The sequence below is a fragment of the Penicillium coprophilum genome (genome assembly GCF_028826855.1).
Source record: "Penicillium coprophilum strain IBT 35676 chromosome Unknown utg000001l_segment0_segment0, whole genome shotgun sequence".
Lineage (NCBI taxonomy): Eukaryota > Fungi > Ascomycota > Eurotiomycetes > Eurotiales > Aspergillaceae > Penicillium > Penicillium coprophilum.
This window is the reverse complement of record NW_026622720.1, coordinates 3,500,852-3,526,091: the sequence shown is the minus strand read 5'-3', so window position 1 is coordinate 3,526,091 and position 25,240 is coordinate 3,500,852. Positions and strand designations below refer to the sequence as shown.

Sequence of the window (25,240 nt, the reverse complement as noted above, 5' to 3'; positions counted from 1 at the left end):
CCACAATGCATTTCATCTACTAACTCATTCCCAATGTACATGCGATGGTTCGGTGGAATCTGAACCATACGGGGAAAAACTATGTAAATTGTTCCATGGAAGTTATGTGCAGATTGATCAATGGATCAGAAGAAAGACGAAGACACGAGTAGCTGATACAAATAATACATTATCGAGATCAGATATGAGCCTCTTGGTCGTCCCAGAGCGAACTCTGAGACTCGAGAATGAATTAATCAAACGCAATCGAGGCAATTACAGGAGGGATGCAAGCAGCATGAAGAAGCCTCCTACACCACCAAGAGCAAGTGAGGGAGCGCCATTGAGAGAGGCGGCGTTGGTAGGGGCCGAAGTACTGGAGCTGGAAGAATCGGAGGTACTCGAAGTGGAAGTACTTGAAGTGGAGGTGCTCGAAATGGAAGAAGATGGGGTGTTGACACCGCTCTTCACCTCAAACTTGACATCGGTGATCTCCTTGCCAGTGTGATCATACACCTTCTGGGGGATGGTGGTGGAAGAAACAGAGACGAACTTGCCAGTGGGGGCATCGGGCAGACCGTTCTTAATGTAGTCCGCGACCTTGGGAGGAACCTCGGGCAAATCCCAGGCGTTGTAGAAGGGCTGTTTGCCGATGTTTTTCCCACCGATGAGTGAGACACTGCACTCCTCAGCCTTGACATTGGCCTGCGTGGCGTTGCTTGACATGATGCGATCAATATCAAGCTTGCTGAGCTGCTGCTGGAAGTTATCATAGTCAACAAGAGTGGTCACGGTCTTGGAGTCCTTGATCTTGACCAGGCCGTACTCGTTATCTTCCTGGGTCCACTCGTAAACGAGACCACCGGAGAAAGCCTGTGTCATCTCCACACCGTAGATGGCCTGCACTTCGGTGAAGACACGAGGCTTGACATCGTTACAACCGTACTCGGAGAAGAAAACAGGGATGGTGGCGTCGGTGAAGTCCTCCGTGAGGTCATCGAAGCCGCTGGACTTGTAGGTGGCGCGGCCACACCAGGAGTAAGAGTTGAGGCCGAAGAAGTCGGCACGAGAAGAGGTCGAGTTCTTGAGATCACACTCAAAGTAGTGAACAGTGTCCATCAAGATATCACGGATATCAGCAGCAGAGTATCCAACCGGAATAGCGCGCTTAGAATTCTTGGCGATGTAGTCCTTCATATCACGAACGACAGCGCGCATGTACTTGGGAGTCAAGTAATGGGCATCCTCATTGATCACCTCGTTTCCAGCGAAGAAGCCCAGGACGTTGTCGTAGTTTTTGAAGCCCTCGATCACACCGAACACCTGCTTGTAGTAGATGGCGCTGTAGGTAGTCCAGGGGGCACTGCGGTCGAGATAGCCACCCGCCAGAGGGTTGCTGACGTCGAGAATCATGTAGATACCGGCAGCATTGAAGATCGAGGCGCACTTGTCATGATTGAGAGAGGGTTCCAGGTTGTAGACACGGATAGTGTTGATCTATGGAAATAAGTTGCTGTACGTCAAGGAACATAGAGTCTGAACCTACACCCAGGCGCTGCATGAGGGCAGCATCGCGCAGGCAGGCATCTGCATCGCTCAAGGGATCTAGTTTCTTGGTGAAGCGGGACGAACCACCGGGCTGGTAGCTATTGAGGAGTCAGTCACCGTAGAATGTAGGCAAAGATCAGACACGAAACAGGCGAGAAACCCAAGGAAGCCTTACTCAACACCGATGATCTGGAAACGATCGTTGGTCTTCGAGTCGATAAAGTCCTTGCCGCTGACTTCAAGTGGGGTCAAAGCGGCCGCGGTGCTGGCGAGCGCACACAGAGATGCGAAGATACGAGTGTAGGACTAAGAAGGTTAGCACTTCCAAGGTTATTCGCCAGATATATGACACATACAATCATTGTGAAAGGGTATCTAAAAACAAAAAGCAATAGGGGGATATAGAAGATACAAGATAGGTTCTATTTTAACGAGTGACAGCGCAACGGCGCGAAATGGAAAACGACTCAAAGAAAAAGAAAGAAAAAGCCGGAATCAAAGGGCTTTAAAGTGAAATGAGAATGCGAGACAATTCCAATCTAAATGATTGGAGATAATTTGAATAGTCTCAATTTAGTGGAGAACTGCAGTCTCTGAACAAATGTCATGGAGGGTCCTAGTGTCTTGGAGGTTTCACATTTTCCGAGGTTCGTTTCACTATTTAGTATATTGGTACTTCATGTCTTATTTTGTACGTACGGACTATATCAAATGTCTATTTCCAGAGTACATGAATCACATATCAAATCAAAGTCTCTTCGCTCTTCTCCTTCCTCAGAACTCGCCAAGTCCAGCCAAGAATCCCAAGGCCAAGGGATTTTTCAATAACGATTGCTTGGACGCCAATGTCTGGGCTATCTGGGCTATCTAGGCTGTGTTGAAATATATTCAGGGGGTACTCCCTAAAAACAAAAGTTCCCAACCCTCCAAGGAAGCCTCTGTTATTAAAAATCTAGTGAGATCATGCCTAGAATAGTTGTAGGTGTGGTTAGGGCTTCGGGTATGGTGGCCTTGTTTTTCAGGTGTCTAATAGCCTAATTCGGAGCTTGCTATTCATCTCACTGTGTACAATATACACCTTATCTATGTACATACTATCGTTCTAGGCACATATATGTACATTTCAATTCTCTCATGGCTAATTCGAATGGACTGGAATAAATCTGCCCTAAAGATATTGACCTTATCGCAACTTAAAATACCTCAGGAGTCAAAGGCATATATCGGCAAAAGATTGTGGCAGTAGCTTTACAGAGTATGGACTTCTTTTACCTACAATATTGTAGAGCCTTCAATGAAAGAGGGTTTCCAATGATTAGTAGATAGTCTCTTCAAACGATAGGCCAGCTCATAGACGTCTTTCATGAAGATGAAAAGGTTATTTACCTCATTAGCCAAAAGAGAAGAGGTTGCTTTAGATTGATGGTATCTCCTCTGTTGCATCTACAACATAGTTGGAGTATTTGGCAATAAATCGCCATCAATCCAACTTATATGATAGCCTTCATCTGCACCCCTTTTGTTTTCCACCCCACGTACAAGTTCCCCGGGATATAAATTATGTGATACAAATTTGAGAATTCCATCTAAAATACAAGTTGTTGAGAGATTGGGTCCGGTTTTTCTATTCGATGTTATCGTCGGTGCCAGTCTTGCGGCCGGCAGATTGACCTCCATCAAGTGCGATAAGTTCGGCGAGAATTTCGAGAGTCTCCTTCGGAACGGTCTTGTCGTAAATTCCGATCAGATCCTACATGGTTATAGCAGTTAGTATGTTGCAGACGATGGCAAAACCATGCAATATGTAACATCGGGAATGGGGTTGTACTTACCTGAGGCTGGGGGTAGACCTTCAATGCTTTCCAAAAGGCAATTGCTGCTTCGACTTGGGAGCCTACAGATGGAATTAGCGGCCTGCTGTTTTTTTTCTTTCTTTTTGGATTGCAAGGTGTAATCATATTCCGATTTCGCCCTTCAAGATCTAAATAGGATGAGACGGTGGATTCAACTTACCTTCCGAAGCGCAAAGAGATTCGCCCAATGCGACTTGGCTCATAAAGAAGCTTTCTTTCTCTTCAAGTTCTGTTGGCAATTCACCGTTCCTCTTCACTTGTTCGAGCGCATTCTTGAGTTCTGCGATCCTAGCTGCGGCGCCGGCCTCGGCCTCCTGTTTCGCGGTTTGTTCGACCTTCTTGTTGTTCTTCTTCAACGACTTGCGGAAGTTAGGGTCGCTTTGACGCTTGTGATCGAAATAAACGGCGTAGGCTGGTACGAAGGGTCAGAAATTGAAGAACGCGGCGAGACGAATGTTACATACCGAGAACTCCCGTCAGAATTGTGCCGGCGACGATGGCAGTGTTTCGGAAAGCCATGGTGAGAGTACGAGATATGATGGGATTGAATATATCGAATGTATCCCAACCTAACAGTGTATGGGAACTTGGAGAGGCAATAGTGGTTGAGTGGTGGTTGGGGGTGATAAAAATGTTTCAAAAGGATGTCCAGATGTCCGGAGCCTATGGATTATATAAGCATGGCAGCCCGAGCGTCATCCCCTTGACCTCCCGCGACCATTTCCATTCCTTGATTATTGCTGCGTTGCCAAGTGATATCATTATGGAAGGCCGAGGATTAACTCTGAGAAGCAAGTCTCGTCGGCAGCGCCCTCAGATTAGCGCCCCCAAACCCATCTCTGGTCCTCTACCTCCCAATACCAGGTCTCCCGAATCAGGCCCATCCGCAATCCCCACACGTGAGCGGGCACCACAGAACGATGCGACCTCCGATTTAGTGAAACGACGATACTCGACTCGATTCAATAGCGCACCTGAATTTGATGGTAATGCGCCTCCTGTTCCGGCACTTCCAACTCAGGTGCCTGGGGCACGCGGCGGATTAGCACCAGCAGCTCTCCCGAGGCAACCGTCGCCAGCGGACCCAAACTCACCAGCACCGAAAGTCGACCTCAATGCCCTACGAGATCCCAGTCTTCCAGTTGATCGATGTTCGAGCTCCGTAACCTGCCAATTTGTGTTAATAGCTAACTAGGAGTTTCCGATAATTAGATGTAGCCAGTCTTCTCGCCAACGCGTCCGAGGAAGATATCCAAAAGTACCAAGAAAGTCTACGAAAAGTCAAGAACCGAACTTCGACCGATCTGCAGCAAAATGTCTATCAGAACCGCACTCAATTCATCAAGATCAGCAAAGAGGCCGAGAAGCTCAAGGATGAAATGCGGACCCTCCGTACCCTCATGGCGGAGCTGACAACGGCACTCGGACAAACAAGCGTAGGAAATTCGCCCAATCCCATGTCGCCGATGGAGGACTCTTTCCCCAAACGCAATGCCAATCGTAGCTCGGTCGCCAACCTCGAGAGTATGTGGAGCGTACAGCTACAAACGTTGTGGAAAACAGTGGAAGGGTCACAAAAGTGGCTTCCAGCTGCACCAGGACGGCACATTGTCCTAGAGACTGGTAATTGGGTTGAGCTGGACTCAGCCACCTGGAAACCCAGAAGACCCGTTCACATTGTGCTGTTGAACGATTACTTGCTCGTGGCTGCGAAGAAGCGTAAGCGGGTCGACCAAAGTTACCCCAACCACCGAGGACCTGTTCCAACGAGGCTAGTGGCGGAAGACTGTTGGCTTCTCAACGATATTGATATGATTGATCTTGGAGCTAATTTGGGAACGGGGCAAGCTCGCGAAGAGGCCTTGGATCGTGGCATCGGGAGATCGATCAGCATCCGTGTGGGATCGAAGCCCTTTACATATCGCCATGATGACGTGTCAGCGAAACAGGAACTTCTGGCAACTTTTCGCAAAACAGTCGAGGACCTGCGTCGAACCATGCGCTCGGAGACCGAAGCGGCCAGCAAGCCCCTGGAAGCATATGGATATCTGGCTGGTCGGCAACTTTCCCATTCGAAAAAGTCAGAGGCTTTCGATCTCTCCGATGCCCCAAGGGACAAATCGGATCTCCGCATTGATGTGGATGGAAAACAACAGAACCTCCGTTGGGTTGAAGGGCAGGTGGACGAGCTTGATATCGATATTGCACTTCAGCGATTCGAAGCATCTGTGTTTAGTATTGAGCGACTACGCAAATTGGCCAAGGGTCTCAAGGGTAACACCATTGCACAAGACGTCATCAACTTCAAGGTCGACGGGCGAGCGACTCGGCTTGCTGGCATTCTCTCGCGAGCACTAGTCGACAAACACTCGTTCCCTGCGGCTACCAAGACTCACGTTTCCTGGTTGACTCGGTTAGGGTTTGAGGATCAGGCACGCGAAACATACCTGAAGGCACGTTCGGACGTCATCGGCCAACGCATTCGGTATGTTCTTCATCTTTTCATACAAGCCTATTTTTTCATGCTGACTTTCTTTCCAAGGGCCTGTATCTTTGAAGGTGATCTGCCTCTTTACATCTTCCAGATCTCCTATGTCTATTTTACCCTGATCAAGAACACCGTCGGTATCTATCAACAATGTTTCCCCAGCGTAATGAGCAGCTCTTGCATTCGCTGGGCTAAACATCACCTCGACGGGTTCAATGCTCTACTCGGTCGCCAGCTTAGCAGCGTACAGCGTGGCACATCGGTTTGGCAGAAATGCCTCGACATTGTGCATGATCATGCATCTCTCTTGGTGGAAGTGGGTGTGGATTTCACAGACTTGGTGGCTCGTGGACTGGACGAGAATGGCGAAGGATCATTTGATGGTCCACGCACCGTTCAACCGGGTGAGCTGGCACAAGCACCATCCCCAGGAGTCATACTTTAGTTGATTTATAGTGCAATATTGAATGGTTGAATTAGCGACTTGGATTTGAACTTTACGTGATCGTTCTGATTGTTCCACACCTGAGACGGAGATAAAAAAGATGTTATCCCCGGCTCCCGTATACCTCTTGACTTGACTTTCTCAGGATCTTCATGTTATTCTCATTATTTTGGATCGTCCTACGGAGTACCTCCTAGGTAGATACACTTCAAGGATGCCAGGCTGTAAGGGTTACATAGAAGTCAATGGTTAGAATCGATGTTGGATGCCTTGTTTGTCAGGCCTCAACCGTTTGTTTAGTATTATGCATTCATTTTCTCTTATGATAAATTATCATTTCCACTTGACGATTTAATCTTTACTATATCAATCTTTAATATATGGACGGTCTTGAATCTTTCTTGTGCATAAGTCGAGGGTGTTTTCTCCGCAATCGGCTAAATACCGGGGGAACAGCCCATTCCTGGAATTCCTCACCTCGAACTCCCCCGCGACCTTCAGCCTCTTATGCCTATTGATATTCTGGAGGAAAAAAAAAAAAACAGATTCAAGTCAGATTAAATATGCCGATTCCTTCCCTGCCTCTCTTTGCTGCCGCGGAGCAGCATGCACAGAATCCTGAGAAGATCGCCGTCATCGATACCACCAAACAACAATCCTTCACATTCGTTCAATTATTGGCCGATGCAGCAGCATTAAGGAAGCGCATAATTGAACAGTTAGGACTAACAGGGGATCTAGAAGAACGACGCATTGCCTTCTTAGTCCCAAATGGATATGACTACGTCGCTACGCAATGGGCTGTGTGGGCAGCTGGAGGTGTCTGCGTTCCACTTTGTAGGTGAAAGCGATGCGCAGTAATGTGCAATGTGTAATCTCATATATCTCCATACTAACATTTACTAGGTACAAGTCACCCAGTGAAAGAACTGCTATACACTATTGGAGATTCGGATCCCTCATTGATTATTGTGCATCCACAGTTCGAGAAGATCGCACCCTCGCTGCGCGAAGGATGTGCCGACGATATACCATTGATGGGACTGGAGCCCTTCTCTCGAAACGAGACCCCGACCTTACCTTCTTTCTCCCCACCTTTTGCGCTCACTCGACGAGCCCTGATGATCTATACCTCTGGAACCACATCAAACCCCAAGGGCTGCGTGACAACCCACGAGAATATCACTTTCCAAGCGAGCAGTCTGGTCAAGGCCTGGAAATACTCCCCCTCAGACTGTCTGATTCATGTGCTGCCGCTCCATCACGTCCACGGTATCATCAACGGTCTGGCTGCCAGTTTCCTGAGTGGTACCACGGTGGAGATGCATCCGAAATTTGATCCAAAGGCGATCTGGGAGCGGTGGCAGGACTTCGGCTCTTCGACCTTGTTCATGGCTGTTCCGACCATTTACTCCCGTCTGAATGACTACTTCGATGCTCATATCCGTGGTACGGAACAAGAAGCTGCCGCGCGGGCTGGAGCTCGTGCTTTACGGCTGATCGTCAGTGGATCTGCGGCTCTTCCGACCCCGATCAAAGAAAAGTTCGCCGAAATCACCGGTCAGGTTCTATTAGAGCGGTATGGAATGACCGAGATCGGCATGGCGATCAGTTGTGGGCTGGAGATTGAAAAGCGTATCGATGGCAGTGTGGGGTGGCCGTTGCCCGGTGTCGAGGTCCGACTGACCGAAAAAGAAACCGGTCGGATCGTGGGGGAAGTGGAGGAGGATGGCATGATTGAAGTCAAGGGCGGTAATGTCTTCTGCGAGTACTGGCGGAAACCGGAAGCGACGGCGTCGGAGTTCACAGCCGATGGATGGTTCAAGACCGGCGATGTTGCCAAACGCGATTCAAGCGGTGCCTACTTCATCCAAGGCCGTGCTTCTGTCGACCTGATCAAATCGGGTGGATATAAAATTTCGGCTTTGGAAGTTGAACGCAAAATGCTGGCCATTGATGCGATTCAAGAAGTTGCAGTAGTTGGACTGGCGGACCCAGAATGGGGCCAGCGAGTCGCTGCGGTTGTCAAGTTCCGGGCGGTACGTTTGCATGTTTTCTGAGGAAACGGTCTATCACTAACATCGATCTCTAGACTACACTTGACCTTCCTACTCTACGCGCTGAGCTCAAGAACGAGATGGCATCTTATAAGATTCCAACCGTGATGAAGGTTGTGGATGGGATTGAGCGTAATGCCATGGGTAAAATCAATAAGAAGGTCATTGTACAAAAGTACTGGCCGGATAAGGCATGAAGGGTAAGAGAGTAAATAATAGATTATCGAATATACAGTAGAATTGAATCTCGAACTACTTTCTCTGGAGTGCCTATGAATGTATTTCTAGGTCGGTATCAAGTTATATATAGACAGTCAACCCCTAGATATATTTGCGCATAGACAGTAGAATGGAATATCGAACTAATTAATATCTATGAAGTGCCTATTAATATATGCCTAGATAGGTATCAAGTCAGATACAGTACAAAGCAATATCGAACTAATTAATATCCATGGAGTGCCTATTAATATATGCCTAGAGAGGTATCAGGTCAGATATACAGTCCAGCCCTAAGTCCCTTGCCGATCTTCACGTGTGATCTCGTCATTTCAACCCCAATATTGCTCATTTTCAACGAGTTTCCCTGATATAAAGATCTTCGTAGGAAATATGTTATGTGCTAGATGTACTAGATTTCTTTTCCCCCTTCTCTCCCTTCTATACCATTCAGTATGACTTCGGAAAAGTACAATGCACCCACTGGTACCGAGAGCGATACCAGTTCGAGTAATGGCATCAACGAAAAGGCTTTGTTACGAAAATTGGATTATCGTCTGTTACCACCCCTCACATTACTCTATTTACTCTCCTTTTTGGATCGTAGCAATGTGGGAAATGCCCGCTTAGAAGGAATGACAACCGACATCAACATGTGTATGTTTTGTGTACTTTCATATCGACCGAAACGCTAATTGGGAGATCATCTAGCAGGAGACCAGTATCTGACAGGTCTGACTCTCTACTTTATCGGTTATGTTATTTTTGAGATTCCTTGCAATGTGAGCGATGCCGGTTAATATAGATCATTATATACTGATCAGCTGCATCCAGATCGTCTTGAAGAAAACCACCCCGAGAATATGGCTTCCGACTCTCACTCTTGTCTGGGGAGTAGTGGCTACACTCCTGGGGGTGGTACAGAATTACTCGGGATATCTGTCTTCACGATTCTTTCTGGGTGTTGCAGAGAGTGGATTGTTCCCCGGTGTGGTATTTTACCTGTCCATGTGGTATAAGCGGAACGAGCAACATTATCGTGTGGCTTTGTTTTTCAGTGCTGCCTCCCTGGCAGGTGCCTTTGGTGGTGTACTGGCTTGGGTTGGTGCTTTTTTTTTCTCTCTCTCTTCTGATAAATATCCACAGCTGACAGGATTCTAGGCCATTTCTCACATGAAGGGTGTGGGAAACTTGAATGGTTGGAGGTGGATCTTCATTCTGGTGCGTCCCGATGTCAACTTGATATACACCGACATAAGCTTATAATCAATCTAGGAAGGGCTGTTGACCGTTGTTGCTTCGATCATCGCCTATTTTTGGGTGTATAACTACCCATCAACAGCCGAGTTCCTATCCAAGGAAGAACGGGAGTTCGTGCAATTGCGTCTGAAGAATGACAGCGATGCCACTCGGGATGAAGAATTCACCTGGTCGGCAGTTCTGGATGCATTCAAAGACCCCAAGGTCTGGCTATATGGGCTTGGATTCCACACAATGTCCTTACCACTGTATACATTATCGCTCTTCCTTCCCACAATCATCAAGGAACTTGGATACTCAGCCGCAAAGGCGCAGCTTCTTTCTGTGCCGCCGTACGCGGTGGCGTTCTTCATGACCATTGGGGTTGCGATTGCTTCCGAGAAGACGCGCAGACGCGCCCCATTTATCATGGGATCATCCGCCATTGGATGTATCGGATACATTCTCCTACTATCACAACACCGTGCCGGGGTATCTTATGTCGGAACCATCTTCGCTGCGGCAGGCATTTACCCAGCTGTGGCCATTGTACTGTCTTGGCCCGCCAATAACGTCTCTGGCCAGACGAAACGTTGCATTGCCAACGCCATGCAGATTTCAATTGGCAATCTGGGGGCGGTCCTTGGAACACAACTATACCGCACCGAGAGTAGCCCACGATATTTCCTGGGTCATGGGTTTGCCTTGGGGTATCTGGTTGCCAACATTGTGGTCGTTGGGGTCCTTTGGGAGGTGCTCCGACGGGAAAATGCCGACAAGGAGCGTGTTCGACAAGTGCAGGGACTGAGCCCGTTGATGGGAGATGTGGGTGATGCAGAGGGAGAATTCCAAGGAGACAAAGATCCTCGTTGGGTGTTCCAAACTTGAGCAGTTCGGGCTCAAATGAATTAGTGAATTAGATTGTCAAGAGTATATATAAAGATGCCCAAAGCCGCCAATTCCAATCCCAATCCCAATCCCAATCCCAATTCCAGTTCCAATTCCAATCCCAATCCCAATCCCAATCCCAATCCAAGTCCAAGTCCCAGATGATGCCAAGAAACAAAGAAGAAAAAAAAAAATTCGCCCAAAATGTCCGTAAACTCAAAAATGACCCCAAATGACCCCAAATGACCCCAAAACACGCAAAACACGCAAAACACATAACACGCACATCACACATAACACACACATCACACATAACACATAATATACATAGAACATAAGAGTTATACACACTGAACGGGACCGTCAAATGAAACGGAAATTCATCTAATCTATACAGTTGACTGAGTCGCACTGCTTACGGAGTATCAAAAACAGAACTTTTCAAACAGGAAAACAAAAAGTCTTGAATCCAGGACGATTTCCCTTTCCCACATCATTAGGAAGAGTTTTATATTCATGGCGCCAAGACGAGAGCAAGGAGAGCCATGCGGCAGTAAAGGCCGTAGCGCATCTGGGTCGTGGATTAGTAAATTGGTCACAAAAAGCAGGGGAGGTTCGAAACATACCTGGCGGAAGTAAGCAGCCCGCTGGTCGAAGTCAACTTCCTCGGAGACCTCGGCGTTGCGAGGAAGAGGGTGCATGACCACCATGTGTTCCTTGGCGTGCTTGAGCACGGCGTTGTCGATGATAAAGGTGTTCTTGAGACGCTCATACTCGGAGAGGTCGACAAAGCGCTCCTTTTGCACACGGGTGCAGTAGAGGATGTCAGAGTTGGCCACAATCTCAGGAGTCAGTTCCTCAGACTCAAGAACCAGCTGGCCAGAAGCAACGATCAGCTGGCGAACTTCCTCGGGGAGAGCGAGGGCCTTGGGGGCAACGAGCTGGATGCGGACATCGTAGAACTGGAGCAGCTTGATGAGAGAGTGCACGGGGCGACCGTACTTGAGGTCACCAGTGAAGGTGATGGTCAAGCCAGTGACAGTGCCCAGCTCCTCGCGGATGGTGAACAAGTCCAGGAAAGCCTGGGTGGGGTGCTCAAGGGCGCCATTGCCACCGTTGATGACGGGAACCTGGGAGTATTTGGCCGCGACCTCGGTGCTGCTGGCTTCGGGGTGACGCAGGACAACAGCATCACTGTAGCAGCCGAGGGTACGGATGGTATCCTGGAGGGACTCACCCTTCTGGGTAGAAGAGTGTTCAGTGGCGATCGCGATGGTACGTCCACCGAGGCGCTGCATGGCGGCGTCGAACGAGGCCGAGGTACGGGTGGAGGGCTCGTAGAAGAGGGTGGTCAGAACACGGCCCTTCAGGAGATCAAGCACACCGTGACGCTGAACACCAAGACGCATCTCCTGAGCAACGGTGAAGAGCAGGTGCAGGTCCGCGCGAGAGAACTGGTTCACAGACAAGATGTGCTTTCCACGGAAGGGAGAGCGGGAAAGCATGTCGGCCAGCGAGGGGGAGAGCTGCGAAGAGGCGACGTAAAGGGGAGGACCAAGTTCTCCGATGGTCGAGACCGCGTTGTCCAGGCCCCGCGATCGGCGGCCAGGAGTGCCGGAGATAGACAAGTGTCTATCAAGGGAGCTTTCCGGGCGGGCCATGGGGGTCATGGGCTTCTGCACAGGCGAGGTGGGAGTGATGCGGTGACTGGACATGTCGGCACCCTTGACAGCATCCTTGGTGATCTCGCCATCGAGGCAAGAGGTCTTGCCCTGGAACACAACACGCTGGACGGAGCCACGCATGGTCTTGCCATTGAACGGAGACCAGGCCTGGGGGTTCTGGAAAACGTAAGGGCGGTCAACCTCAACCTCAAGCGAGCTGTCCACCTGGTCGTGCAGCTCGAAGATCTTCTTGGGGTTGTCACAGAGACGAGCAGTGATGTCCTCAACGGTCAGGCGGCCTTCCGAGACAGCGGTGAACAGCAGAGGAATAGACTCAGCGATACCGGACTCGGGAGTGGCCTCCTTGCCAGCAAGCTGGAAGGGAATGCTGCCAATGGAGAAGACATCGATGGTGCTCATGTGCTCCCACAGAGCCTTCTGGTCCTCAGCGGTAGGCAGGGAGCTGCAGGTCGGGAATTCCTCGCGGGAGAGGAAGAGGGAGTAGATGGAAACATCGCAGGTCACCTTCAGGCCCTTCTCCTTGCTCAGAGCAATAAGGCTGATATCCTCCTTGGAGGTAACACTCATGACGTGAATGTTACGGCTGTGAAGACTGGCCAACAACAGAATCGAGGCAAGATCAGTGCTCTTGGCATCAGTGATCAGAGGCTTGCTCGAGGGCCAGGAACTGAAGTGGTTGGTGACAGTAGCTACCTTATTGATGTTGCCCGACAGGTGATTGAAGGGGACGAAGAGAGAGCCAACCTCACTAGCCATCTGGATGATCTGATCCGAGTTGGTGGCAGTGGCAGCAACAGAGATGTTGAAGTCGCAAAGCGACTTGCCCTGGGCGTTCTGCTGGACAATCTTCAGGTCGCGGGACTCGGTGACCGAGCTATCAACACCGACCGGCATCACACGAATCATGCTGAAACCGGCTGCAATCGAAGCCTTTGAAACGGTTTCGAAATCTTTCGAACCAGCAGAAACAAGATTGGGGACGAATGCAGCAATGTTGACCAGACCGGGAAGGACCACAGTGCGGTGGCTGGTCTGGAAATCGGCAGGGATGATGTTGAGAGGGAAGTGGCGAGCAATGGCCTCGATCAGGATCTTCGCGTTCTTGACGTTGGTGACCAGGGGAGTCTGGTAGTCAACAGCCATACGACGAGTACGGTAGCCCTTGGACATGTAGTTGGCTGGGCGACGGAAGCGGTTGTTGGACGGCAAGTTGATGTACAAATCGATAAGGTTGTTAGACAAGTGCTGAGTGAGAGAGTACTCAGACTTCATGTCCTCCTCCTCGTGATCCGGAAGATGCTCAAGGTACTTGACAGGCACTCCGTTCTCCTTGAGGAAATCAGCGGTACCAGCAGTGGCGAAGAGGTTGTAATCGAGATCGTGGAGCTTCTTGATGGAGGGCAGCATCTCAAGCTTCTCCTTGTAGGCACCGATGGAGAACAGGATGTTGCGGCGAGGAAGACGGAACCCAGTGGACAAGAGAGCCTTGAGGTAAGCCTCATACTTGTCACGACCGAACGAAGCAACCTCACCAGTAGAGGCCATCTCGACACCCAAAACAGGGTCGGCACCAGACAGACGTGAGAAAGAGAACTGGGGAACCTTGACACCGACATAATCCTTGGGAACGGACACAGGGGGGTACTCCTGGAATGGAATTCCAATCATGGCCTTAGTGGCCATCTCGATCAGGTCAACACCCATGACCTTGGACACGAATGGGAAGGACCGAGAGGCACGAACGTTGCACTCAATGACCTTGATGTCGTTATCCTTGGCAATAAACTGAATGTTGTAGGGGCCAGTAACGTTCAGGGCATTACCGATCTTCCGGGTAGCCTCCTCAATCCGACGGACGGTTTCCTGGCTCAGATCCTGAGGGGGCAAGATCAGAGTAGCGTCACCAGAGTGAACACCAGCGTTTTCAACGTGCTCGGAGATGAAGTGGCCAACCATAACACCGTTGCGAGCAACAGCGTCCATCTCGATCTCCTTGGCGTTCTCAATGTACTTGGTGATAACAACGGGGTGCTCACGCGAGACATCAACAGCCTGGTTCAAGTAGCTGGCTAGGTCGTGCTCGGAATAGACTGTATTCATAGCAGCACCAGAGAGCACGTATGAGGGGCGGACCAGCACAGGGTAGCCGACCTTCTCACAGAAACCGCGGGCTTCGTCAATGCTAGTCAGCTCCTTCCAGGCGGGCTGATCAACATCGATACGATCCAACATGCGAGAGAACTTGTAACGGTTCTCGGCACCATCGATCATCTCGGGAGAGGTACCAAGGATGTTGACATTGAGGCGGTGAAGAGGCAGAGCGATATTGTTTGGGGTCTGACCACCCATAGACATGATCACACCGCTGGAAGTCTCCAGCTGATAGATATCCAGAACAGTCTCTAGGTTGATGTTCTCGAAATAAAGGCGGTCAGCCTCATCGTAATCGGTACTGACAGTCTCCGGGTTGTAGTTGACCATGATAGTCTTGTGGCCCTGCTCGCGGAGCGTACGGATAGTACGCACGGAGCACCAATCGAACTCGACCGAGGAACCGATACGGTAGACACCAGAGCCTAGAACCATGATACCATGATCGTCGAAAGACAGATCGTGCTGGGAAGCATTGTAGGTAAGGTAAAGGTAGTTGGTGAATGCTGGGAACTCGGCGGCGACGGTATCGATCTGCTTGACAATAGGAGTGATGCCAGCTTCAACACGCATGCGGCGCACGGCAAGCTCGTTGGAGTCCAAGAAGTTGGCGAGCTGACGATCGCAGAAACCGAGCTGTTTGGCTTGGCGAATCATGGACATGGGGACGGAGGTAGCATTGAAGGTGGAGATAGACTTGCCGAAGTCGCTGAGGCCCTTGAGACGGGTGAGGAACCACTTGTCAATGTTGGTGAGCTTCCAGATGTCATCAACCGTGTAACCGGCGGCCATGGCATTGGCAATGGCAAACAGACGCTGGTCAGAGGGGGTCTGGAGCTCGCCCTTGATAGACATCAGGGCATCGGACTCGTTGAATCCAAGATTGTGGAAATCAACCATGCGAATAGCCTTCTGGATAGCTTCCTCGAAGGTCCGGCCAATGCTCATGACTTCACCAACACTCTTCATGGAAGAACCAAGCTGAGTAGACACGCGAGTGAATTTCTTCAGATCCCAACGAGGGATCTTGACCACGCAGTAATCAAGCGAGGGTTCGAAGCAGGCGCAAGTGGACTGGGTGACCGAGTTCTTAATCTCATTCAGGGGGATACCAAGACCCAACTTCGCAGCAATGAAGGCAAGAGGGTATCCGGTGGCCTTGGAGGCTAGAGCAGAGGATCGAGACAGACGAGCGTTGACCTCAATGATACAGTACTCCTTGGAGAAGGGGTTGAGGGCATACTGGATGTTACATTCACCGACAACGCCGAGGTGACGAATGACGTTGACTGCGGTGGTTCGTAGCATGTTGTAGTCCTCATCGGAGAGGGTCTGGGAAGGAGCCACGACAATGGAGTCACCAGTGTGAATACCGAGGGGATCGAAATTCTCCATGTTGCAAACAGTGATGCAGTTGTCCTGGGCATCACGAACAACTTCGTACTCAATCTCCTTCCAGCCCTTCATACTGCGCTCAATCAGAACCTGGGGGCTGACAGCCAAAGCCTTGGTGCACAGCTCCTTCAGCTGATCCATGTTCTCTGCGAAGCCACTGCCTAGACCACCAAGAGCGTACGCGGCACGAACAATGACAGGGAAACCGATGTCCTCAACGACACGCAGAGACTCCTCGATGGTGGATGCAGAAGCAGACTTGGCGCACTTCTCGTTGATGGAATCCATGCTGCGAGCGAACAGCTCACGATCCTCGGTAGTAATGATGGTATCAATAGGGGTACCGAGGACCTTGACGCCAAGCGCTTCGAACTCATCCTTGAGCTGGATGCCCACCGAAAGGGCAGTTTGGCCACCGAAAGTGACGTAGATGGCATCGGGGCGCTCATGCTTGATGACCTTGCGGACAAAGTCGGCGTTGACAGGCAGGAAGTAAACCTTGTCAGCCAGACCCTTGGAGGTCTGAATAGTAGCAATATTAGGGTTGATCAAAATGGTGTAGATACCCTCTTGCTTCAAAGCCTTGATAGCTTGACTGCCAGAGTAGTCGAACTCTCCAGCCTGACCAATGCTGAGACCACCGGAACCAAGAACCAACACCTTCTTGACCGAGACTCTGGGGGCAGCCTGGATGTTTTCGGCCTTGGTGCCACCGGGGAAAGAGACGGGCAGTTTAAGAGCCTCGGGGGAGGCAATGGTAGACTGGATGGTGTTGATGAACACATCGAACAGGTACTCGGTATCCCGTGGGCCGGGTGTGCTCTCGGGGTGGAATTGAACACTGAAGAAGGGGCGGCTGGTGTGACGAATACCTTCGTTACTGCCGTCATTGGCGTTGACAAACAGCTCCTCCCATCCGTTCTGGAGGCTGGAGGAATCCACGGCATAACCATGGTTCTGAGAAGTGATGTGGCACTTGCCAGAAAGCATACTTGTGCAGGGGATGTTGTGACCGCGATTACCGAACTTCATCTTGGTGGTCTGAGCACCGACAGCGCGAGCAATCAACTGATGACCCAGACAGATACCAAAGACGGGAGTACAGGCATCTTCGAACATCTTGGCCAGGTTCTTGGTGGTAACGGTCAGGGTCGCGGGATCACCAGGACCGTTCGACACGAACAGACCGTCGAAATCCTTTCCGGCAAGGGTAGGGAAATCATAGTCCCATGGCACAACCAGAACCTCCACACCGCGGGCAAGCAGGCAACGCAGCTGGTTGTACTTCATACCAACATCAAGACAGAGGACACGGACTCCACGCCCCGATGGGTGTTTCAGGGCGACATCGGCGGGGGGTGTAAAGAGGCGAGGTTCGCGAATTGAGACTGTAAGGAGAAAAAAAAATCAATGTTAGCAAATCAAATCCGTTTGTTTTTCCATTGCATCAGCTTGGTAGATCACTCACCCTCAGCGACAAGGTTCTTTTTGTTTGGGTCTACCCATTCGGTCTCCTCAAAATATGACTTCCAGTCGGCACCGGCAGCACCGGCGACCTCGGGGTTGGCACCAGCCTTTTGCAGCAGCAGCATACGACCCAGCATACTACCGGTCTGACGAAGGTGCTTGGTCAAAGCACGAGTGTCGACACCGTGCATCGCTGGAATGCCCTCGGACTTGAGCCAATCTCCCAAGGAGGACTTGGCCAAGAAGTGCGAGAAGTCCTCACCGGCGTAGGATGCCACCACCAGGGCCGAAATGTGAATTTGACTGGACTCGAAGTGCTTAGGCAAGTCCTTCAGGAGCTCACACATCTCATCGTGTGAAGGGACACCGTAGTTGCCCACGAGTGGGAAAGTGACGACCAGAATCTGGCCGCGGTATGAGGGATCGGTGATGGACTCGGGGTAACCGACCATACCAGTCTGGAAGACCAATTCACCCGAAACACTCTTCTCCGCACCAAAGTTGTAACCCTGGTAGACAGTGCCATCTGCAAGTTCGAGAGTAGCCAACCGGTCTGAGCCACCCCGAACTGGGATGCAGGCTGGCTTAATCACTCCATTGGCAGAAGCCATGTTGGGCAGAGTCTCTGGGTAACCAACTGCACCACCTAGGTGTGGACTGGTGGGCAGGACTGGCTCCTCAAGGAGATTGGCACGCTGAGACATCGGGAATTGGAGATGTGAGGGAACAAGTCCTCTCGAGGGACGATCTAATGCGAGCAGATAACTCTAGTTCATCTGCGAAATGGATTTTTGGGGGGTCAAAGAGAGAGAGAAAAGAAAGACAGGGGAGTATATAATAAAACAGACAGGAAAAGTAAAGTGTTGCTGCAACCAGCTGTGGAGGAGGAAGAGAGGAAAGAGAAGTTCGGCAGAAAATATTTTCATGCCAAAAAGCTTTTTCGGGGTCCCCACTTTTCTTCTGTTTTCGGTCAATCGGTTTCACCGCAGAGATTTTTCCGATCCCCCACTATATCAGATTATTATGCTATTGTATTATTCAATTTTTTTTGATATGTCGAATAGATCATGAAGATCGAAAGGTCAATTGATTGGATTCTCGATTGTTCAAATATTCGCTATAAGAAAACACTCCCATGCTCTATCGACCATGCAGGTCTTACTGCATATGACGCAACGCACGGGCAGTGGGCCGATAACGGTATCTGATATATTGCTGTGGTCCCCGGGGATGTAGATGTATCCAGAGAGAGAAAGAGAGAGCTATACGGAGTATATATAGTTGGATATATATACATACCTCTCTAGTTATTAATACAGATTCCCTCTCAGTACAATTGCCTCTACAGTGGTTTAAACGTGTCTATAACTACATAAACCATCACCATACCCAGACAACAATCGAAATAATATATATTAGATGGGAGGCGAGCAGATATAGCTCGCTGAAAGATCAAGGCAGTTTCTATACTCCTTCATACATACCAACTCAGACATCTCAAATTGTATCTATATCAGATTTCTATACCAAAAAAGGTGTACTGTATCGATACAAGGGTTCATGTCACACATGTGGCAAATATTTCTGACCTGTTGAGTGTTAAATGTACGGAGTATGCACTCCGTTTCGCTGCATATTGTTGAGGATTCGAGAATAACATCCCGTTGAAGTTGGATGAATATAAGAGCATTTCTAAGATATTTAATAGCATGATTAGAACTTTCCCGGCTTTAAAGCAAGAGAAGATACGGGGGTAAATAAATAACCTTATATAACCAACCTCCAGGGGTGAAAAGTACAATGACGTGGTTGTGGGAGCTTAGATTTTCCGAGATCTTTGGACTAAATTAATCGCGCTTGGACATTTTTGCTTGCTTTTTGTTCCTGTGATTTTCTGCTATTGTCTGCTATTTTCTGCCATTTGCCATTTGCTATTTTCGATCTTCGATTTTCTGTTCTGCTCTTGCGCTTTCGTCCCTTCATTTTCTCGCCTTTGCGGACGCAATGCTCCAACATCCAACCTCCCAACCTCAATTATGCCGAATTAGATACTGAACTTTCCTCACCATGTTCCCCTCGTTGCTTCGTCCAAAACTTCAACGTGGGCAGACCGAACAGTCCCCGTTCTCAACTTCCTCCCCGAGGTTTCGCCCACATAACCCGCGACGCGTCCTCCGAGCCAATGAAAGCAGTGATAACGACCCAGAGCTTCGAGAAATCGACGATGAGAATCTGGACCAGGTCTGGGAGGAAGAGGAAGAGGATGGACCGCTTGAATCCACACCTCTACTACCTATGTTCTCTGCTACGCATTTGGGTACGAAGAGATCTCTAGGGTACGATGTATACGGACAATTGACCAACGGTGATTAGATGCGCTGCCTGTCTACAACATAACTCACGCCATTCGTCCCTTGATTGCCTCCCGCTGCGAAACCACCCTAACATGGGACCAATTACGCTCACCGCAAGTCTCCCAATTCCTGATCAAGCCGATCCTGCAGAAGATCATGTCGGCCCACTTTTCGCGCGCGACCCTCTATGCATTGATGGCCAATTGTCTGCAATTTGAGAGAGAAATACATCTAAGTCCCGGGAACAGCGGGGCAAATCAAACGCGCGCGATGGTCAGTGAATTGTTAGCAATAAAATTATTGCGGGAATACTCGACCCGAGAATTGATCGACGCGCTGTCCTACGAGTTCTATCCACTCCAGGGCCAGGATCAATCTACAATACTAGTCACGACCCCTCAGCGAAAACGGGTGGTTGCTGCCCGTGTTTCATGCTTGGAGGTCGCTATTCGCTCACAGGCCAAGCGATTCTTGGCTCATCCGGTCGTGGTGCAACAATTGGAGGCCATCTGGGCGGGGACGGTTGTCTTCCACTCTGCCGCCGACAGTCTCCATCGTCCTGTGAATATGAGTCAACGTAGCAATATGGATTACGGAGCGGCAGTGGATTCCAATGGGGACATTGCGACCGAGTCGCATAACAAGACTCTTCGGCGCTCAGTGACAATCTACAACCCCCGGGACGCATCTCTATTCAAATTATCCCGGCTGAGGGTGCCGCGCTATCGACAATTTCTTTCCACTTTATCATTTGCGGTACTCTTGGGACTGTTCCTGGCTGTACTAGAACAACGTAGCCGCAGGATCACATCCCTTGAAATAGTGTTCTGGTTTTGGAGTGCCGGATTCATGCTTGATGAAGTTGTAGGGTTCAATGAACAAGGCTTTAGTCTTTATCTGATGAGCTTTTGGAATCTCTTCGACGTTGGGATTCTGCTATTGCTTTTCGCCTACTATTGCTTGAGGATATACGGCACATTTCTGACCTACCCGAGAAGTCAATTCATCACCGACCAAGCAGTGAGTCTTGCTATCTTTACGAAGGTAACTTAAGTGCACTATATGCTAATGCAATTCAGTTCGACGTTCTCGCCGCCACAGCTCCTTTGCTATTTCCGAGGTTGTTTTCCATATTGGATCACTATCGCTACTTCTCCCAACTCCTCATTGCTTTTCGGATCATGGCATCGGATCTAATTGCCGTCTTCGTCCTCATTGTAATTTCTTGCTCTGGATTTTTCGTCGCTTTCTTGAACTTTGGAGACAACAAATCCCCCAAAGTGGTGGCTTATGGTTTGTTCCAGATGCTGATGGGATTCACGCCAACAGCATGGGCAATGTGGGATGAATACAACTTTTTAGGGAAGACGATTTTGACTGTCTTCCTGTTCATCTGTCATTTTGTCGTCGTCACTATTTTGATCACGGTTTTGACTAATTCGTTTATGAGGATTGTCCAGAACGCAAACCAAGAACATCAGTTCTTGTTCGCTGTCAATACCATCTCAATGGTCAAGTCTGATGCCCTATTCTCCTATGTGGCACCTACAAACGTCATTGCCTGGCTAGTCACCCCATTCCGATACCTGATGCCGTTCCGTGAATTCATTCGGCTCAACCGGACCATTATAAAGATAACTCACTTACCCATACTGTTCACAATTTGCCTTTATGAGAAGACGATCCTCAGTTCTCGAGTCGTCCAACCGATGGATCTAATTGAACATACCTCGCCGAATGAAAGTCCAGCTCAGCCCAGTCGATTCCGTGGCTTCAGCACTAGGGCATCGGTTTTTAGGCGAGAGCCCTCTGTGGCAACATACCAGAAGGATCGAGCATTAGAGGAAGTGTTTCGACGCCCATACAGTGACGATCGAAACCGAGGGCCACCGAGCACTGTGCATGAACGCCAGACCAATAACGTCATCAAAAACTGGATGCAGGATATTGGCTCTGGACCAGCCAATGGACCCGATGATGGGGATTCTCTAGATGTGGTCCAACATGGGATGCATCCGAAAAGACCGAAGTTTCCATTCCGGGCTAGGTTGGCCAACCAAACTCGAGATTTCACGGAAACGACTCGATCAGTTGCTTCAAATCCCGAGGACCGAACAAGCTGCGCTGCAAGCCCAGTCATTCGGCCTCGGCGCACACGACCCTCCTTCTCGCCGACCCAGAAACGTCAACTTTCCCATCATACAGACATGGAGGGCGACGATGAACTTACCAGCAACGATGGTGACTCAAATGATGACAAATACTTGGCCCAGGGGTCCACGGGCAAAACATCATCTAACTCGGTTGGAGGCGCAGAGAAGCCCTCACCCAAGTTCTATAGCTCTCGCCCATCTACGGCAAGAATGATCTCACGTCGCAACAGCCCTACACGTCGTGTCAGGCATACGCGGAATGCTTCTGGGGTCACCATGTTGTACAATCCCGTTGGATCTCCGAATGAAGAGACGGAAGGCCGGACCACACCTCCACGGCCAGATGCCGACTCGTCGGATGGAGAATCACGCCCTGGCATATCTACCTCAATAGACCAGGGTACCATAAAGCGTCACATTCTAGACATATCTCGTCCTCGGAATCCTCCGATAGGACTGAATCATATGTCTGTTCCAGAGGTGAACAGTATCTACCTATCTGATCGGCCCACAGGGACACGGCCTAGATCATCGCATCTTTTCGACCTGGGATCTGATCTAGGCGATAACAGGGCCGTGGCGGGTGGCTTCGCCGGTGCCATTCCATCCAGTTTCCAGACCCAACTAGGGTTTGCCGCACCTGTCCTTCATCGTGCAGTCCCAGCTCAAACCCAAGACATGCTCAGCAAATTGGTTCTAGCTCGCATGAATAACATCGAAGAAGGATTCCGTGAGGTGATAAAGGAAGTCAAAGATCTCCGCCGCAGCGAGTCTAGTCGCAGTCCAAGCCGACCCGATGAGTCCCGGGGGGCTACACGTGAGAAGAAGAAGCGTGAAAAGAAAGACTCGAAGAAGAAAAGTACCAATTCGCCCGGAAGCCGGGCTGGCAGTGGTGGAAACCCTAGCAAAGGAGATGGGCCCGGTGGAGATACCCTGCCATCTACCTAACTGTTCATTGCATCTGCAGTTTAGTGGTAGTACCATGTAAAAAATCCCTGTAAATTGATTGGGTGGTTCTTTTGCTTTGCGGATATCTATTTTTGATCTGGTGCGTTAGCCTTTTGTTTTGCGGATATCAGATACCATCTCGTTTGGGGTACATAACGGCTTCGAGGTTCAATGTTCATCAGTCCACACATGATTGACATTTTCATATCCGAGCTTCCTATTCAATTCATTGCCGAAATCCAGCTCAGACGAGTGGGATCGTAAAATAGCTGTCTAATTTAGATACGCTATGCTATATACTGTCGACTATCTGTTGTGGTCTTCGCCATCCCAGAGAGATCCATGGTTTTAATGAATGACCTTCGGCGTCCATCTGTCATTTTATTGAATGATAAACGATGAAAAAGTGAACATGACAAGAGCAACGTGGAGGACCGCCCATTGATGATACCAAACGAGTTACCCTTGTCCAGTATCATTTCACTGCTATGTTTCTTGGTATGCTTCATGCTCTCGGGCAGTCATCCCTCTCACACGCTTCCTCTGGGAACTTGATATCCCTTTCGTGGAGGCCGGGCAGTGTGTCCATATGCCTCACCTTGGTCTGTTTGATCTGTGTCGCCACCCCGGTACGCTGCTACCTCCTCCTTGGTGATGATTTTGCCTCGCTGGGGAGCTAGGAAGCGAAACATCAGTAATGTACCACCGATGACCCCAAAGACGCTTAGTAGGGCGATGTAGCGAGATCTAATTTTCACTTGTCAGTATAGACGGACCTCTACCCAGGGGGCAAATACTGACTTCATCGGTTTCCGACTTTGGTGAACGGCTTCTGCCATGCTAGCCATGATGGGTTTATGGATTGGTTTATAGGAGAGACTTTTTGTGATAGCACGACTTTCGTGATTTCAGTTGTTCGGCAGTGAAATAAACTTGCATACTGGATATCTTTAGAGAAAAAAAAAGAATGACATGGATATGAGCACATGGTGAGGTATCCCGCCACTTAGCTCTCTCCCGTCAGTTATGCTTTGGATAGTTACTAAGTCCTGTCCTAGAAGCAAGATGAATTGCCAAAACGGAGGTTTACATTTATGACTCTACTATCTACGAATTCTTTGAGGCTCTTAATCTATGCTGGTTGCATATTTTGATAGATGATACATTATCAAGTGCGGCTGAAGATGAGATTCCTCATTGGACGGGAAGTGACCTAAAGCCTGGACAATGTGATCCTTGATACAACACAAGAGGAATCTACTCTGGTATCGTATCTAGGTACTTCCGGCTAAGATCAAACGACGCAGCGCACCTGAAACCATAGGTATATAGCCATGGTGATTCGTCAGCACGCTTGGCCCCCGGGGCCAAAATAGTCCAGTGCCCGGAAACATCTCTACCGTTTCACAGAATACTTCATATACTCTGCCCCTCTTGGTCTACTCCGCTCAAATGCTCCAATGGAAATGAAGATATCTCTACCCATAGGTCTCACAACTTTCCCCTCGGCCAATGCACCCGCCGAGCAAGTCCGCACCTACATCACCCAACTCCTTGTCAACAAACATGACGTGCCCATCGATGTCGCCGAGAAACATGCCAGTAAATGGGAGATTGGCCGGTTCTCTCAGCTCATGCCAGCCTCTCAAGAGACGTTACAGCGTATCTTCGGGGACAATGTCGGGTGGTGTATTTTTAGTGCGATCCGGGAGGATCGAATCGAGCTCATCAATAAAAAACCATCGGCAATTCTCAGCGGGTGTAGATGACAATCCTCTTATTCTGTTTCAAGGTTTGAGCTGACCATATCTACTCGCAGATGCCGCCGCTGCCTCTTCTTTGGCTCTAGCCTCCGTTTTATTGCTGTTTTTCTTACCGGAGTTAGGATTGCAGGCTATGCATGGTAATATTATCTTCCTCCATTGCTCCCGGGATAACTAGATAACTAGACACCTAGGTGGTTCGGAAAATGACTAATTTCTCTCTATAACAGATCGGATCATGTGGGCTGCATCCCCAGTCTGGTGGTTCTCGTTTGCTGCTTCTTGGGGGTTTTATGCCACTAAACACCCATTCAACGAGGTCACAATGATATTGTCTTTAGTTGGAGGGTTGATTACGATCACGATGGGAATTGCACTCCTTGCATAGAAAATAGGCACATGTCCAGGTCGAAATTAAGCCAATTTGCATTCTAAAGTAGATGAACCCGATGACAAAGATTAAGGCACCCGTGGACCTTGGAAGAGATGACCAATCACTGCCTCAAGCCCTTTTTCATCAAGCATGGCCAATTTCCAAGTGTTGATTATATCTATGAACCCCGGCCTCAATGATCAAGCTGGTAGAGATAATATGATTAGAGAGAATT

At 49.4% G+C, this 25,240-nt stretch overlaps 8 protein-coding genes across 8 annotated transcripts; 4 read left to right on the top strand and 4 right to left on the bottom strand.

Annotated features, from left to right (window-relative positions):
* Positions 1-255: 255 nt before the first annotated feature.
* Positions 256-1,889, bottom strand: gel2 (1,3-beta-glucanosyltransferase gel2; the record flags this gene model as incomplete). Its single annotated transcript, XM_056672500.1, has 4 exons — positions 256-1,476; positions 1,526-1,625; positions 1,703-1,833; positions 1,884-1,889. The coding sequence occupies 4 exons, from the start codon at positions 1,887-1,889 to the stop codon at positions 256-258; spliced, it is 1,458 nt and encodes a 485-aa protein (XP_056538073.1).
* Positions 1,890-3,151: 1,262 nt separating this feature from the next.
* Positions 3,152-3,908, bottom strand: N7500_001353 (TOM complex receptor protein TOM20; the record flags this gene model as incomplete). Its single annotated transcript, XM_056672499.1, has 4 exons — positions 3,845-3,908; positions 3,541-3,792; positions 3,360-3,421; positions 3,152-3,277 (listed from the first exon to the last, which is right to left on the bottom strand). The coding sequence occupies exons 1-4, from the start codon at positions 3,897-3,899 to the stop codon at positions 3,152-3,154; spliced, it is 495 nt and encodes a 164-aa protein (XP_056538072.1). The 5' UTR covers positions 3,900-3,908.
* A 103-nt stretch (positions 3,909-4,011) lies between these two features.
* On the top strand, positions 4,012-6,313 carry N7500_001352 (exocyst subunit EXO84; the record flags this gene model as incomplete). The annotated part of the gene is made up of 3 exons (XM_056672498.1): positions 4,012-4,531; positions 4,593-5,865; positions 5,923-6,313. 3 exons carry the CDS (start codon positions 4,012-4,014, stop codon positions 6,311-6,313), a joined length of 2,184 nt encoding a protein of 727 aa, XP_056538071.1.
* A 563-nt stretch (positions 6,314-6,876) lies between these two features.
* N7500_001351 (uncharacterized protein) lies at positions 6,877-10,716 on the top strand (the record flags this gene model as incomplete). The annotated part of the gene is made up of 8 exons (XM_056672497.1): positions 6,877-7,150; positions 7,220-8,364; positions 8,406-8,537; positions 9,006-9,246; positions 9,301-9,371; positions 9,424-9,690; positions 9,751-9,810; positions 9,865-10,716. 8 exons carry the CDS (start codon positions 6,877-6,879, stop codon positions 10,714-10,716), a joined length of 3,042 nt encoding a protein of 1,013 aa, XP_056538070.1.
* Positions 10,717-11,230: 514 nt separating this feature from the next.
* On the bottom strand, positions 11,231-18,118 carry N7500_001350 (bifunctional carbamoylphosphate synthetase/aspartate transcarbamylase; the record flags this gene model as incomplete). Its single annotated transcript, XM_056672496.1, has 3 exons — positions 11,231-11,287; positions 11,343-17,335; positions 17,416-18,118. 3 exons carry the CDS (start codon positions 18,116-18,118, stop codon positions 11,231-11,233), a joined length of 6,753 nt encoding a protein of 2,250 aa, XP_056538069.1.
* Positions 18,119-19,481: 1,363 nt separating this feature from the next.
* N7500_001349 (ion transporter) lies at positions 19,482-22,869 on the top strand (the record flags this gene model as incomplete). Its single annotated transcript, XM_056672495.1, has 3 exons — positions 19,482-19,731; positions 19,788-20,788; positions 20,848-22,869. 3 exons carry the CDS (start codon positions 19,482-19,484, stop codon positions 22,867-22,869), a joined length of 3,273 nt encoding a protein of 1,090 aa, XP_056538068.1.
* A 530-nt stretch (positions 22,870-23,399) lies between these two features.
* N7500_001348 (uncharacterized protein) lies at positions 23,400-23,717 on the bottom strand (the record flags this gene model as incomplete). The annotated part of the gene is made up of 2 exons (XM_056672494.1): positions 23,400-23,616; positions 23,671-23,717. 2 exons carry the CDS (start codon positions 23,715-23,717, stop codon positions 23,400-23,402), a joined length of 264 nt encoding a protein of 87 aa, XP_056538067.1.
* A 618-nt stretch (positions 23,718-24,335) lies between these two features.
* Positions 24,336-24,638, top strand: N7500_001347 (uncharacterized protein; the record flags this gene model as incomplete). The annotated part of the gene is made up of 1 exon (XM_056672493.1): positions 24,336-24,638. One exon carries the CDS (start codon positions 24,336-24,338, stop codon positions 24,636-24,638), a length of 303 nt encoding a protein of 100 aa, XP_056538066.1.
* Positions 24,639-25,240: the final 602 nt, after the last annotated feature.